The sequence below is a fragment of the Eptesicus fuscus genome, chromosome 10, assembly GCF_027574615.1.
Source record: "Eptesicus fuscus isolate TK198812 chromosome 10, DD_ASM_mEF_20220401, whole genome shotgun sequence".
NCBI classification, from domain to species: Eukaryota; Metazoa; Chordata; class Mammalia; order Chiroptera; family Vespertilionidae; genus Eptesicus; species Eptesicus fuscus.
In genome coordinates this window covers 58407957-58423674 of record NC_072482.1, presented here as the reverse complement: position 1 = coordinate 58423674, position 15718 = coordinate 58407957, and the positions used below count along the sequence as shown (strand labels likewise).

The 15718-nt window shown below is 39.3% G+C and overlaps 1 protein-coding gene across 6 annotated transcripts in view; it reads left to right on the top strand.

The window, feature by feature from the left end:
• The window catches only part of ATG5 (autophagy related 5), a 122778-nt gene extending 107297 nt beyond the window's left edge, over positions 1-15481 (top strand). For 4 of the 6 annotated variants that reach the window (XM_008155160.3, XM_054722050.1, XM_054722051.1 and 1 more), the window contains one exon: positions 13346-15480. In XM_008155160.3, the coding sequence (XP_008153382.1) occupies positions 13346-13482 (137 nt within the window). In that variant the 3' untranslated portion in view covers positions 13483-15480. Of the gene's footprint in view, positions 1-13345 lie in introns of all 6 variants that reach the window. The other 2 variants (XR_008557226.1, XM_008155212.3) reach the window with 2 other exon arrangements.
• The last annotated feature ends 237 nt before the right edge of the window (positions 15482-15718 follow it).

Below are 15718 nucleotides of genomic sequence, written 5' to 3'. Positions count from 1 at the left end.
CTAATTTGTCATATATATTGCTATATTTTTTTATTGATTTCAGAGAGGAAGGGAGAGGGAGAGAGAAATAGAAACATCAGTGAAAGAGAGAATAGTTGATCGCCTGCTTCCTGCACACCTCACACTAGAGACCGAGTCCACAACCTGGGCATGTGCCCTGACCAGGAATTGAACTATGACCTCCTGGTTCATAGGTTGACACCCAACCACTGAGCCAAGCTGCGAAGGCAATATTGCTTTATTTTTTTATATGCTTTATGAGAAACCAGAGAATAGTTTCTACAAAAAGTAAGAAAAGATAATGTATTCATATTTTTCCCTCCTTTGCTCTATATAATATGGTTAGATTTTGTTTATAAAGTGAGTTAGCTATTGGGGGTTATAATAATTTTTTTTCAGACATAAAGCAATTAGAGCAAAGAAATATCTAAATCTCATGTTATTCATCTAAGGCAGATCCTTCTAGTTGAAATTTGAACCAGCAATAGACAGTGCATGATGGCACTGTCCCCCAAAGACAAGGCATTTCCATTTAAAAACTCATAACATGGAAACACAGAACCACAAACCTCATCAGAATTAGGGTTTAGGAGTAAAAGTAATAATGGTTTACAATTTTAGTAATTCTTTTTTCACTCGTTTAGAATTTGTTTTTATTCTAATATCCCTTTGTATCTTCAGTTTTTTATTTGGAAGATCATTTCAATATGGGTTGTTTTTTTTTTTTTTCTTTAATGTATCCAGGTTTCTTATTCTATAAAGTGAGGATGTTTCTTACTACCTGCCTCATAGCATGTGTTTAAGTGAATGAAGTTTGTTTAAATGAGATTTTATAATCATATCATTCCAAGGTTTTACAGTGAACACTTTTTGTTATTGTTGTTTTCTTATGCGTTGGATAGTATTTTTTTCTCAAATAAATGTTTTTTGTGGTGGTGGTGGTGGTGGTTTTTTTTATAAACCCACTGTGCAGAGACAAATACTTATTGATGTTTGGCCTATGCACAGAGATTTAAATGTATGACGAACTCTGTATGGCAAGACTTCCGTGCCCTGATAGTTACTTTTTTTAGAAATTAATTTCTGGACATGATTAGAAATGCTGGAGGTGGGCTTTGTTGAGAAAGAAATAAGCTACGGCATCTCCACAGTTAATATGGCCATCTCTGTTATCATTTACTTGTCAAAATGTATTAAAAGTAACATCTTAAGGCTAGAGGTCTGAAAATGTTGTCTGATAGTGAAAGTTTTTATTGAAGAATAAGTCACAGAACACACATTGATTTGAAGTTTCTAGCTTTTCATAAGAAGGTCCCTTTTGTAATTGTGCTGAGATATTGAGCCCAACGTGTGGGACTGGGTCACTGGGCTCTAATGGGAGCTTCACCCTTTCAGTTTCATATTAACACATTCTGCTCTTTGTTGTTTTTTCTTCCTCACTGAATGTGTATTTTATATTTTAAAAAAGATACAGTGTTATGCACAGTGGGAATTCAAAAAGGTTTTCATATGTAGCCCTCAGGAGCTAAGATCTATACTCAAGTTTGACAAAAGCAATTTGTTAGGCTCAGTTTTAACTTGATAATTGTATTTTCTCTTCTTGAATTTATCATTATGCCACCAAATTGTAAACTAAAATGAGTCCAGTTTTTGCCTTGACTGTTTTATTTTCCCTCCATCTCTGTGCTTTGTCCGAACACATGGGTAACATGGACTAATGTTGGTGATCTAGAATCTGTTAGTGAGTTAATCCATTGACATATGTCTTCTAAAATCAAGGAAGTAATAAACTGATTATTTTGTTATTCTCCATTAATGAAGATGAGGTTACTGGACTTGTCAGAAGATGCCTCTGATTTCCCTCAATTATTGTTCTTTACCTAAATCTCAAGAAGTTAAATGAATTAACATGGCTTTTTAGAAGTGGAAACAGACACTTGCACAATTAATATTTCACCTTTAGCACTAGAAAACAAAATTCCCTTAACAAGATAGTAACACATGCAGGTGATTAAAAGCTAGTCATCTCTTCATTAAACTAAGTCCTGTGCAACCTCAGTCTGGCCATGTATAAACTGTGTAATTATCGCCTATATTTTAAATGAAACAATTCTGAACTATTCTATTGTTCATACTTGACAAATATTAATGGGCTTTATTATACCCAACTGGAATTACTGGTTGTTTTATGAAACCAGATCAAAACATTTGAACCTGTATTTTCAAAATTGTAGGAGGGGTGGGGGAGTAAATGAAAAAGTTTTAATTTCTAACTTTACCACATTTTTATTTTATTGTTAGGAGGCTTTTAGTTTATTTAAATGGTCTTACTTAATTTAATAAGTGTCCTATTTGTAATTATAGCTAATTATATGGGATTGTTTTTTAGTTTAAATTTTGGGTTATATCCTCATTATGAAATATAAAGATTATAAGCAAAAGTCAGTGAAAATTAACATGGCCATGTTGTGAAAATCTTGTATAAAATGTTAATAGTCAAGGTTCTGGGAATATTATAGGCAGAAATAATTTTTTAAGATATATAAAGTTTATGCATTGAAAGAGATATGTGGTATATATTAACTGTGATAGTACATGTTCATTAAGACTTGTATGGCTAAGTGAGTATAGATCCGGAAGAAGTTAATGTAAGTATTTTTAAATGAGTTTGTATTTCTCTGATAAATAGCACTCTCCTTCTGTTTGTGATCATAGGATAAAAGCTCTGTAAGCTTGTATATGTTCATTTTTACTGCTACATCATGTAGTGTGCTCTTAAGATTGAGATCTCATTCCCCAGGAAGCATTTCTGTCTAAGATTAATTGCCCTTTTAAAATCAGCGTTTGATGTATTCCTTTGGCTATATCCTGACTTGGTTTAACCCTCTTTGACCTGACCTCACTGACTATTACTGCTGAGGCTGAGTCAAAATCCTTCAACATGATGTATGCACTTCAGATTTCAGCCTGTGGTTTTTCATGTCGATGGATTCAATTAGTTGGCATTTTACTAATGAACATATCAGAGGTTACAGAATTTGTCAGACAGAACAAAATTGTTCAGACCAGTGGTAATCAAAAGGCTCATCTCTTTATTTGTTTAAAACTTTTTCAGAAGTATTCAGTATTATTTAGAAGTTTTACCTTCAGCATCACACATTTCAAAAGAACAAACCAAGTCATTTTCTGCTGAATTATAAAATGTAAATGTGAAGCCACAAAGCTAAAAACATAGTTATAGTGGATGGTGTTAGATTTCTATTATTGCATATTCACGAGTGTGAACTAAAAAAGAAAGTTCTTTATTTAAACTGAAATTTTCTGATTAAAATCATTTTCCCATGAAGATATACCAGCCATTTCTTTAGCTTCCTTTAAATTCGGAGATTTCATATTTAGTATACCTATTAATGGTAAGAATGAAACTTATGCCTCTCTCTAGAATCTCAAGTGACCTGTTTTTAAAGACATTTAGGTCATATTCTTTGTTGAAAAGTGGCTAAAAAATAGGGTTAAAATGTAGATTAGGATGGGGAAGGTTATGAGCCATTGCTAATAGAAATCTCCAAAAGACATATTCATCACATACTGTGAGCTCTCAAATAGTATTTTTTAAATGTATAGCAAAATTTTTGGAAGTTGTGCCCCCCCTCGACCCCCCATCTTCCAAGAATGTTTTCGTCTTTTAAGAAAATAAGAACCTTACCTAAGGCCTATTAAGCAACATAATCATAGTACAATAGGGCTCATTTGACTTGTCATGATGTGCTCTACTGCATATACATGTTGGGAGCACTGCTGGCTTAATCCAGAGGGTTTACAACACTCGAGGAATTTTTCAAAATGTCATTCATTCTGTTGTTTGCATAATGATTTAGTCTTTGGATTTTTTTGTTGCTATCACTTTTTGTCTTAACACATTCATAAAATTCATGTGCCATACTGCATAATAATATACAGAGTATATATTAATATGAGGCCAAATTATAGCCTTTTGCATGTTAGCAGTAAAACAATTATTCTCATAACTTTGTGTTCAGGAAGAGAATCACAATGAGTGTTTACTTGATACTAAACCATGACCTTTCAAAAACTGATCTTCTGTCTTCACTATTAGTAATATATTTGACACGTATTTTTTTTAGGGAGTGAGCGGAAGGGAGGAATGAGGAAGAAAGTCACTCAGTTTTTTGAATACCTACTATGTCCAAACCCTGTGCTAAGTTCTTTACTTGGCTATCCCATTTAAACCTCTATGCAACCCTGAAGATTAGAATTCTTTATCCACACTCTAAGATGAGGAAACAGACTCAGAAGGTTAAGTGATTTGCCTATTAATTTGAAACCAGTGTGCTGATTGCAATTCTAAAAGAAATATGTTCCTGTCTAGGCATAAAAGACTCATATAGCCCTGGCCGGGTGGCACAGTTGGTTGGAGCATCATCCCATGCACCAAAAGGTTGCAAGTTTGATTGCTGGTCAGGGCACATACCTAGGTTATGGGTTTGGTCCCAGATCAGGGCACATGCAGGAGGCAACTGATTGATGTTTCTCTCTCACATCAATGTTTCTCTCCCTCTCCCAATCCCTTCCTCTTTCTCTAAAAATCAATTTTTAAAAAAAGGCATATTCTCAGGTGAGGATTAAAAAGAACAAAAATGCTTTAAAGTAGGTGATCAGGCTATTGGTGATAATACAAAATTATGATACATTTCAATCTTATTTCATAATACTTGGACTTAAAAGTGAGAAACATATAAGAAATGAAATTTTATTCTGATGGTCTCTGTATTGATATATGATCTCTTCAAGTGAACTGAATTCCATCTCTATCTAAAGAAAATACACATCTTTGACATTTGTTTCTGTCCTTTTCCTTAAGTCACAAACCCAAAGGATTTACAAATGACTGTTTTTATATTTACAAGATTAATTAAAATAATTAGTTTATAAATTGCTATGTGGACACCTGGCCGAGTGGCTCACTTGGTTGGAACATCATCTCATATGCCAAAAAGTTGTGGGTTTGATTCCCTGTCAGTGCACATACTTTGGCTTAAGGTTCAATCCTGGGTCAGATGCATACGGGAGGCAACTGATCCATGTTTCTCTCTTTCTTCCTCTTTCTCTAAAAATCAATAAAAACATATCCTCGGGTGAGAATTTTTTTTAATTGCTGTTGACATTTTATAAAATAATGACATGTACTCTTCAAAGTGGCCAAGATTACAAAATGCTAAAAACTGTCCAGAGTTTAGAGAAATGAAAATTTTTTAAAATAAATCTTTATTGTTCAGATTATTACAATTGTTTCTCCTTCCCCCCCCCCCCATATCTCCCCATCACCCGGTTCCCTCCCCCGCATTGTCCTTATCCATAGGTGTATGATTTTTGTCCAGTCTCTTCCCATACCCCCCCTTTCCCCCTGAGAATTATCAATCCACTCCCATTCTATGCCTCTGATTCTATTATGTTCACCAGTTTATTCTGTTCCTCAGATTTTTAATTCACTTGATTTTTAGAATCACTTGTTGATAGATATGTATTTGTTGTTCATAATTTTTATCTTTACTTTTTTCTTCTTTCTCCTCTTTTTAAAGAATACCTTTCAGCATTTCATATAATACTGATTTGGTGGTGATGAACTCCTTTAGCTTTTTCTTATCTGTGAAGCTCTTTATCTCCCCTTCAATTCTGAATGATAACTTTGCTGGGTAGAGTAGTCTTGGTTATAGGTTCTTGCTATTCATCACTTTGAATATTTCTTGCCATTCCTGTCTGGCCTGCATAGTTTCTGTTGAGAAATCAGCTGATAATCGTATGGGTGTTCCCTTATAGGTAACTAACTGTTTTTCTCTTGCTGCTTGTAAGATTCTCTTTGTCTTTTGCCCTTGGCATTTTAATTATGATGTGTCTTGGTGTGGTTCTCTTTGGATTCCTCTTGTTTGGGGTTCTGTGCGCTTCCTGAACCTGTAAGTCTATTTCTTTCACCTGGTGGGGGAAGTTTTCTGTCATTATTTCTTCAAATAGGTTTTCAGTATCTTGCTCTCTCTCTTCTGGCACCCCAAAAATTCGGATATTGTTACGCTTAAAGCCATCCCAGAGGCTCTTTACGCTATCCTCACACTTTTGGATTCTTCTTTCTTTCCACCTCTCTGGTTGGGTGTTTTTTTCTTCCTCATATTCCAGATCTTTGGTTTGACTCTTCGGGTGCGGTGGTCTACTCTGTATATTCTTTATTTCAGACAGTGTATGCATAATTTCTTACTGGTCCTTTTCTATTTTTTTGGTATTCTCATTTAGGTCCTTGAAGGTCTCTTCAAGTTTCTCAGCGGTTTTTAGAAGATTCTTGAGTAACCTTATAAATATGGTTCTGAACACTGTGTGGTCCATTAGTTTGCTTTCATCTATCTCTCCTACTTGTGACATACTTCAATGTCTCCACATTTTGGCTGCCTCCCTGTGTTGATGGAGTGGCTTTGTGTGGTCAGTGACCTATAGGGGCCGGTAGCTCAGCTTCCCCAATCACCCTAGGTGGTCGCTCTTGGTACTCCCCTTTGTGGGCTGAGTGGAAAGTCTTGGTTAGTTAAAAGCCCTGATTGCTGTTGGTACACTGGGAGGAATTGAACTCCAGTCCAATTGGTTGTGAGGGCCTGCTGTATCCATAACGGAAGAATTGCTGTGCTGGAGACACAGTAGGGCTTTGGTGCTCACTGAGTCTGCCTCTTGAATGTGTCCCTTATGAGAGTGATTGAAATCTGGTGTCGTCCACACCAACAGAAAAGTCACTCTCACTCGCCGACCGATGGCTGAGAGTCCCATAGGCGTCTGGGTCCCCCGCGTGTCCCCAAAAAATGGAGTTCGGAGTGGTTGGGATTGTTGGTATCACTGGCGGGAGTTGATCTCCAAGCCAGTTGACTGTGAGGATCAGCAGTATCTCCGCTGGGAGAGCTGCTGTGCTCAGCTTGGATGGGGCGGAGTCTCAGGGTTGCGTAGACAAGCTTTGGTTTCCCGTCTGCTCCGCCCTAAGAGGGGCGGTTTCTCCATGCCCGAATTAATGGCTGCGTCCCTCTGAGAGAAGGCAGCTTTCGAGCCTTTCCCGCTGCCTAACAGACCAGTTTCTCCCCAGCTGGGGCTGGATTTCAGTGCAGACCGGAGGTTTTATTTTTCTCCTGAAAGAGAAATCCAGTCACTGGGAGGGCTGTGCTCAGCTTGGATGGGGCGGAGTCTCAGAATGACGCAGACAAACTTGGTTTCCGTCTCCCACCTACATAGCAGCTCTTGGGGTGGCACAGACGGAAACCAAGTTTGTCTGCGCCATTCTGAGACTCCGCCCCATCCAAGCTGAGCACAGCCCTCCCAGTGACTGGATTTCTCTTTCAGGAGAAAAATAAAACCTCCGGTCTGCACTGTGCCCTAATCCGGTTCCTCCGTGACTGGATTTCTCTTTCAGGAGAAAAATAAAACCTACGGTCTGCACTGTTTCCCTCCCAGTGACTGGATTTCTCTTTCAGGAGAAAAATAAAACCTACGGTCTGCACTGTGCCCTAATCCGGTTCCTCCGTGCCCTAATCAATGGCTGCACGCCTCTGAGAGAAGGCAGCCTTCGAGCCTCCCCCGCTGCCAAACAGACCAGTTTCTCCCCGACCGCAGCTGGATTTCAGTGCAGTCGGGAGGTTTTGTTTTTCTCCCAAACGAGAAAGCTAGCCACGCAGCTTCTGCTGCCCTCCCTCTCCGTGTGCTGCGAGCAAGCCTGCCGCGTATTTAGCTGCCTACCTTTCCGCGCTCACGGATCTCCGCACCTCCACAGCTCCTGAGGCTCAGCGTCCCCCTCTCTTTTTTTCTCTAGTTGTAGGTTTTCCACTCTGCCAGCTTTCCGGTGGTTCTGGACGGTGTGCGCTCTGTTTTCCAGTTGTAGTTTCAAAATTGTTGTGGCAGGCAACAATTAGGTGTTTACCTTATGTCGCCATCTTGGTTTCCTTGAGAAATGAAAATTAAGGGTAATGTGTGGTTACTAGACTAGATCCTAGACTGGAGTAAAAGTAATGGTGATTGTTGATAAAATTTGAAATTATTACATAATACTAGAGGCCCAGTGCATGGAATTCATGCACTGGAGCGGGGTCCCTAAGCCCAGCCTGTGCCTTTTCGTAGTCCAGGACTCCTCGGCGGACATCCCTTTCGCAGTCCAGGACCCCCTTGCTCCTTACTGCCTGCCTGCTTGCTGTTCCTTACTGCTCAGCTCACTGCTCCTTAGCGCTGCTATGTATGTGGGAGAGGCTCCCACCACCGCCACTGGGCTTGCCAGCCTTGAGCTCAGCTTCTGGCTGAGTGGCGCTCCCCCTGTGGAAGCACACTGACCACCAGGGGCAGCTCCTGTGTTGAGCATCTGCCTCCTGGTGGTCAGTGCGCATAATAGTGACTGGTTGTTCTGGTTGTTCCGCCGTAATGGTCGCTTAGGCTTTTATTATATAGACTAGTGGCACGGTGCACAAAATTGGTGCACGGAGGGGGGTTCCCTCTGCCCAGCCTGCACCCTCCAGTCAGGGACCCACAGGGATCGGGCCTAAACTGGCAGTCAGACATCCCTTTTGCAATCTGGGACTGCTGGCTCCTGCCTCATCGCCCCTACTGCCTCTGCCTGCCTGCCTGATCACCCCTAACCCCTCTGCCTTCCTGCCTGATCATCCCTAACCTCTCTGCCTGATTGTCCCTAACTGACTCTGCCTGCCTGCCTGATTGCCCCTAACTGCCCTCCCCTGCCGACCTGATCTTTCCCCCAACTGCCCTCCCCTGCTGGCCTGATCTCATCCCCAATGGCCCTCCCCTGCCGGCCTGATCTTGCCCCCAACTACCCTCCCCTGATGGCCTGGTTGCCCTCAACTGCCCTCCCCTGCTGGCCTGATCTCGCCCCCAACTGCCCTCCCCTGCCGACCTGATCCTGCCCCCAACTGCCCTCCTCTGCTGGTCTGGTTTCCCCCAACTGCCCTGCCCTGCCGGCCTGATCTCGCCCCCAATGGCCCTTCCCTGCCAGCCTGATCGCCCCTAACTGCTTCTGCCTGCCTGATCACCCCTAACTGCCCTCTCCTGCCAGCCTGATCTTGCCCCCAACTGCTCTCCCCTTCAGGTCTGATCTTGCCCCCAGCTGCCTTTCTCTGCTGGCCAATTTGGTTCTGATTGGTCGGTTTCTATGCCAGTCAGCGTCAAAAGCTCCACCTCCTAGGCAGCCATTGGCTCCTCATGGTTTACCCAGATTTGGTTCTGATTGGTTGGTTTCTATGCCAGTCAGTGTCAAAAGCTCCGCCTCCTATGCAGCCATTGGCTCCTCACACTTCACCCAGATTTGGTCCTGATTGGTCGGTTTCTCTGCCAGTCAGCATCTCTGGGCCTATCAATGGGGCCTGATCAGAGGCAGGGCTGATAGCAGCCCTGGTGGAGGCCTGGAGAGAAATGGAGACGTGACTGCTGGACGGGCCTGGAGAGAAAGAGAGAGGCAAGTGCTGATCAGCAGCTGCCACACAGGCTATGGATTAGACCCTGCTTCTTCCTTCATGCCTCTCTCCGGGCCTGATTTGCAGCCCTCCTCAGCAGTCAGTGCTGGGTCGCCACTGCAACCCAGCACTGAATTTAGGACTGACTTCCGGTTGGTCGAGCCTCCAGTTGTTGTGGACATGACAGACCCAGGGTTTTTATATATTAGGATTCTTGCAACTTTTCCATATGTTTGAAATTATATTGAAATCCAAGTTACCCCCCAAAAAGTGCACTGAGAAAACTTTACATAGAACTAGTTCATTTAATTACCATCTCAGTGTTTGCCTGCTTTAAAGCATCAAACTAACTTCCAAAAAGAATCTGAGTGGGTGAAGTGTGGAGTAACATTTTTCTCCTGAGTCATTTGCTTTGAAGTGACATATTTCTTATCCCCAAGTATTAAATTCTAGATTCGCATTTTGAAACACAAAGGCATATTTACCAAAAACATGATTTACTTCAGCAATATCATCAAGTGTTTCCTTTCTACTGCTAGAAAAAAAAAAAAAAAAAGCTCTGCTAAAATTTTTCACCATTCCATTTTGTTCTTTCTGATATTAGCAGAATGTATATTGTGGGAATTGGGAGTGAGCATCCCCAAAATGTGCCATCCTGGCATGCAGTTTATTTCAAATCGAAATCAGTTCAAGGCCAACAAACTTGGGGAGTTTTTTACTTCCCCTTTTTCTTAGATTCCTGCTTGAGGAAGGGAGCCTTGACTTAATCACCTTAAGAATGTGCACCCTGGCCCTGAACTGTTTGGCTCAGTGGATAGAGCGTCGGCCTGTGGACTGAGGGGTTCCGAGTTCGATTCTGGTCGAGGGCATGTACCTTGGTTGCAGGCACATCCCCAGTAGTGGGTGGGCAGGAGGCAGCTGATCGATGTTTCTCTCTCATCGATGTTTCTAACTATCTCCCTTCCTCTCTGTAAAAAATCAATTAAAAAAAAAAAAAAAAGAATGGGCACCCTGCTTGTTAGTGTTGCTCAGGAAGACCATGCAAGTGAGGCTAGATACCTTTGTGTCCCATTGTTTCCCAGTTGCCTAGCAGGAATTTGCTGCCACATGCTTCCTCAACTACCTGTAATCACCCATTCTGAAATCTAGTACCCCATCTCCTCTTTTCTCTTTTACCCCAAAGTGTCATATATACCCAATGTTGCCTCACTATCTTTGGAGTTTTCATGCTTATATGAATTCCCCATATTAAAATTTTCATTTTCTCCTATTAATCTGCTGTATGTTGTTTGTATTACAACAGGCCAGAAGAACTAAGGGGACCTTTCTCCCTGTCCCAACAGTACAGTCATGCTTTGCTGTTATTTATGGTAGCATGAGTTTAGCATATATACTTACTTCTTGGCTTATTGGGAACATTTTGATTTTTTGTTGTTATAATAACCAACAGTCTGTATAGGTAGGGCTCTTCTGTATAGTCCTGCTAGCCATTAAAAGCTAGTCTCAAAAAATTTATTGTGACAGTGTATTTTACCAGCAGCAAAGTTATCCAAGCCCTGAAAACTTTTATTGACTAGTTACTAAGGTGCCAGGCACTGTGGGGGGCACTGGAGATACAGTGATGAATAAGAGAGAATCCGTAACTACTATTACCGAAATAATATATTTAACATTTTAAACTGTTGTGTTGACGGATATAACTAGATCCACTTCCTTCGTTGTATAAATTTAGTCAGTGACACCTTTTAAGTTGCAGATTAAAAGTGGCCTAAAATTAAAGCATAGAATCAGTGCCACCTATTCAGGTTTGTGATAATGTGATTCACTGGGTTAATCGTGTTTATGTTCTCCAGCTTCTGTTGTACAACTTAAACTCCAAGTATCCTTTTGGGTAACAGGGCTAGTCTTTTGCCTTTCAAGCACACACTATGTTATATTTGCTCCCGCATTTAAATACTTTAGGCAGAGTATTTTGGATACTGAGTTGTAACTTGTTTCTTCTACTGTTTCAGAATATCCAAAAGTGACTCTGGTTTAAGGAAAAACTTTACAGATAAGGAACTTTTACTCTTATACCACTACTCTTTCATTTTTTGACTCAGTGCTAAGTAGGAGGAAGATTCTGAGAATATTAAAATATTTCAAAGAAATATATAATAAGAATATAAAGAGAACTACACCGGAAATGTTTTCAAATATTCTAAGAAAGATTTAATACAGTAAAGTTTGGCAATCTAGAATTTACGAAGTATGAATCATTCCAGATGGCGGAAGGTGTATCCATTTGAATACCAACGTTTTCAGTCTTCTCAAAGGACTAAATACCCTGCTTTCTATAGTATTCTGTGTACAGCTTAATCTTTTATTTACAGATGATACTCATCATTACCAATCATTGTATTAACACTAATCACAACTGTGTAAAAAGCTTGTATAGATGCAACAAAGATTGGCAGACAAAACATGAAAGCATTTTTTTGGTTAGTAGTATTATGAGGCGATGTCTTTTTTCCAAAATTGTTTTAAACTATGACAGTGATTTGGGAGTTTGTTTGGAATTTTTATTTTGCTGTTTGGGGGGTTGATAGTGTGTTAAGTTTGTATTTTTGGCATTCTTTTAGCAATTCTCTGTAGTGTTTTTGTACCCTCTCTTATTGTCAATTTGTTGACTGTCACCTCCCAGGACTTGTGCTGCCTCTAACAGGAAGTTTAAATATTTCTTTAAAAGGGTCTCTTGTTTCAGGTGCCAGCCAAGCCATTTCCACCATACATCATTAGCCTGTTTTGCCTAGACATCAGAGCACTAGAGATGCAAAAGTCATTTTGAACAGAGCAAAATGGGGGTAAAGTAGGGTATTTCCCTCTCATGTGGTTCCATTAATTCCCTGTTTTCTTGTTGTCTTCCGTCTCCAGGAAGCTGAGAGGTTTAGATATTTTATTTTGAAGAGACTAAAAGTGACAAACTAAGAATTGTACTAAAAGAATGACACAGTTTCTTTCTTTTCCTTTTTCCCCCCCAAAAGAGGGGTTTGGTTTTGCTTTCTTTGTTTTCCTAGGTGCTTCTGTTTACTTTAAAGATTGTCAGAATATCATCCCAAAATCATAAAAGAAGTAAAACTCACCTTAAATTTAATTTGTAATAAAATTTGAATTTAAAAGAGAAGTGTGAATGACAGCACCCTTTTAATTATCGAATGGGTGTTAACAAAAGTCAATCAGGTTTCATGACTAAAACAGAAGTCACTGAGTCACTCTCAGTTCCTTCTCATTAAAACTTTAACTCTTATTCTAATAATGTCTCTAAAACTTTCTGATATGTATTTGAACAACTTTATTGAAAATTAACCTATAGCTTCCATCTGTTTTATTAAACATCTTCCTAAACACAGATCTTATTCTTGATTTCTACCCACATATCTATTTTATTTGTTTTAAATATGTATGACCTACTTCATGTACCCGCCATTTTTAATTGCCGGATAGTACAGTTTTTAATGTATAGCTAAAATAAATTTTGGTCAGTGGGTACAATGGGCTGTTTTCTCCACTATAGTTTCACTAACGTCAATCTTAGGTAAGCACAGTAATTAAGAAAGAATGAATACTTTCACATATAGCAACAGAATTTTTATCAGAATTCATTGTAACCCTCAGGTTTCTGTTTTGGGTGATACATATTGCAACATCTGAACTTTCTCCATGTCCACATTTCCTGCTTAGGAGACAGACCAGGTTTAATCTGTTGAAGCTGTAAAATGCATCTAATTCACTAAGGACTCTTAAAAGACAGATTTTTTTTTTCTTCAACTGTTTTAAGTTATGTTGATTATTATTGGATTTCTTTCTTGGAATAGATGGGGAAAGAAAGAATCAAGTGATGATTCATGGAATTGAGCCAATGTTGGAAACACCTCTACAGTGGCTGAGTGAACATCTGAGCTACCCGGATAATTTTCTCCATATTAGTATCATCCCACAACCCACAGATTGAAGGATCAGCAATGACAGGATTTACCAGAGCATGTTACCCTTCTGCTTCAGTCAGGTTTGGTGGAGGCAGCCTGACCAGAAACCCTGCTGCAAGCCAAACAGGAAAAAGATTCCATGTCTGATAAGGGCACTGGGGCTGGTCTTGCTTTGCATCACCACTGCTTTCCTCCACTGCCGTCATTAAACCTCAGCTGCGACAGGAAAGACTACAGGATCACTGCAAGTCTTCTGTTTTCTTGTAAAATATAATGAAGCTGAAACCTTTGGCCTAAGAAGAAAATGGAAATATGTGCCACTCAATTTGTATTTCTGATTAACAAATAAACAGGGGTATTTCCTAAGGTGACCATGGTTGAACTTTAGCTCAAGGGAGTGGAAACATTGGTTTAATTTTCAAGAGAATTAGACTTAAGAAAGTAAAAGAGAAATTCTGTTATCAATAACTTGCAGCAGTTTTTTGTAAAAGATCAAATTACAGTAAACCCATCTTTCCTTAATGAAAATTTCCTGTTTACAGTCCGTCTATTGGTATGCAAACAATCTTGTAACTTTGATAATGAACAGTGAGAGATTTTTAAATAAAGCTTCAAAATATGTTTTGTCATTTAATAACATACAATTTTGTCACTTTTCCAGTACTTTCTGACTGACATACTAGGTCACTGTTTTCACTCTTACGCGTTACCATTCAGACTGGCCATCACAGCCTGGAATGAATGTAGGGCATAGGATATAACCTGTCTCAGGAGCTGTCATCGGTGTTCTGGCTGCTGATTTTTAAATCTGTATCCTTCAGGTGGTAAAGATATAAATAATGTTATCATTTATCTCTGCTGTTTTACCACTGTAAACCTGTCAGATCCTAGTATACTAAGCATCTGTACAGGATAATTTTGCATTTTTGGGAAAACGATTCGTTTCTAAGTTAGTGTTTTTCATTGGCTTCAGGTCTAATATTTCACTGTGGTCTCTGGCAGCCAGTCTTTGAAGTCTAAAGATTACTGATCTCCTGACCGCAGTAGCTTTTTCTTAATGTTACCAAAAATATCCAGAGGTTACTGGATTCTTACTCGATATAAGGGAAATTTTGCTGCACTTAATCACCACGCTGCTAAAATTCTACCAGCTGGAAGTATTTGTGCATTACACTTTGTCTCTTGTAAGCTGTCCATATTGAATGTCGGCCCATTTGGTTTTGCTAAAAGACCTATACCTAGTATCATACAATAATGGTTTTAGATTGCACAATAAAAATGAATGTTTTTCTTATAAAAGCTATATATATTGAAGTGAGATCTCACTGGTGCTCACTGCTTCTTTTTCCCTTCTGTGATTTTCACTGATTAATAGCAGACTTATTCACAAAATGAGATAAACTTAGTCAAAGATCAAATATTCTGGAATAGAAGAGATAAGGCTCAAATAGAAATGAGATCAGAGAAGAATTAAAGCAAGTAGCAAATAACTGGCTAACGTCCATAAAATGAAAAGTGCCATTTTAATACAGGCGGAAAAAATAGCAATATTTGAGTTATTTAAGGATTAAAAAAAACCCACTGACTTGTATTTTTTTGAAAGAGGTTGATCTGAATATGATTGTTCACATTAAAAGTGTTTATTCGTCTGTTCAGTTTGGGGATTTTCCCCCTTGATGTTTTGACAGACTGAAGTGAGCATCAATGGGCAAAAGGATCAAAATGCCAGGGAGTGCTGAGCTGTGAAGAAGCAAGTGCGGTAAGACATACTTTTCCACAGACAAGACCCGGGCAAGTCTCTGCTGTGGGCTCATGTGAGTTACTAATGCTCTTTACTTCCAGATTGGAAAGCAAATTTTATCAAGCCATCGCCCATTTTCACTTACTCATTCTAATGAGTTACACCAGCATCATAACGGTATTACTCTAGTCCTAGGTAAGTCAAGCCTCCGATACCAAGAGAGAGAATAGAAACACAAGTTAGTGCTGGCTTAAATATCTATTTTTTGTTTCTCTTTTTTAATATTTAAATTTTATGGTTTATTAAAAATTTAATAAAAATTCTGTCTGTCTTTATTTCTAGAAGTTAGAAATGAAATGTATATAAAGCAAGTTACCTATTAGGGAACTCATTGAAATTTCATTAGTCTTATACCAGTCATGAAAGTTCCTCTAAGAAATAAAAGCTATGAGGGATAAAGGAGGCTGTAGTAAAGAAAATTAGAGAAGGCCACAAATCTATATGCTTTTTTAACTCATCCT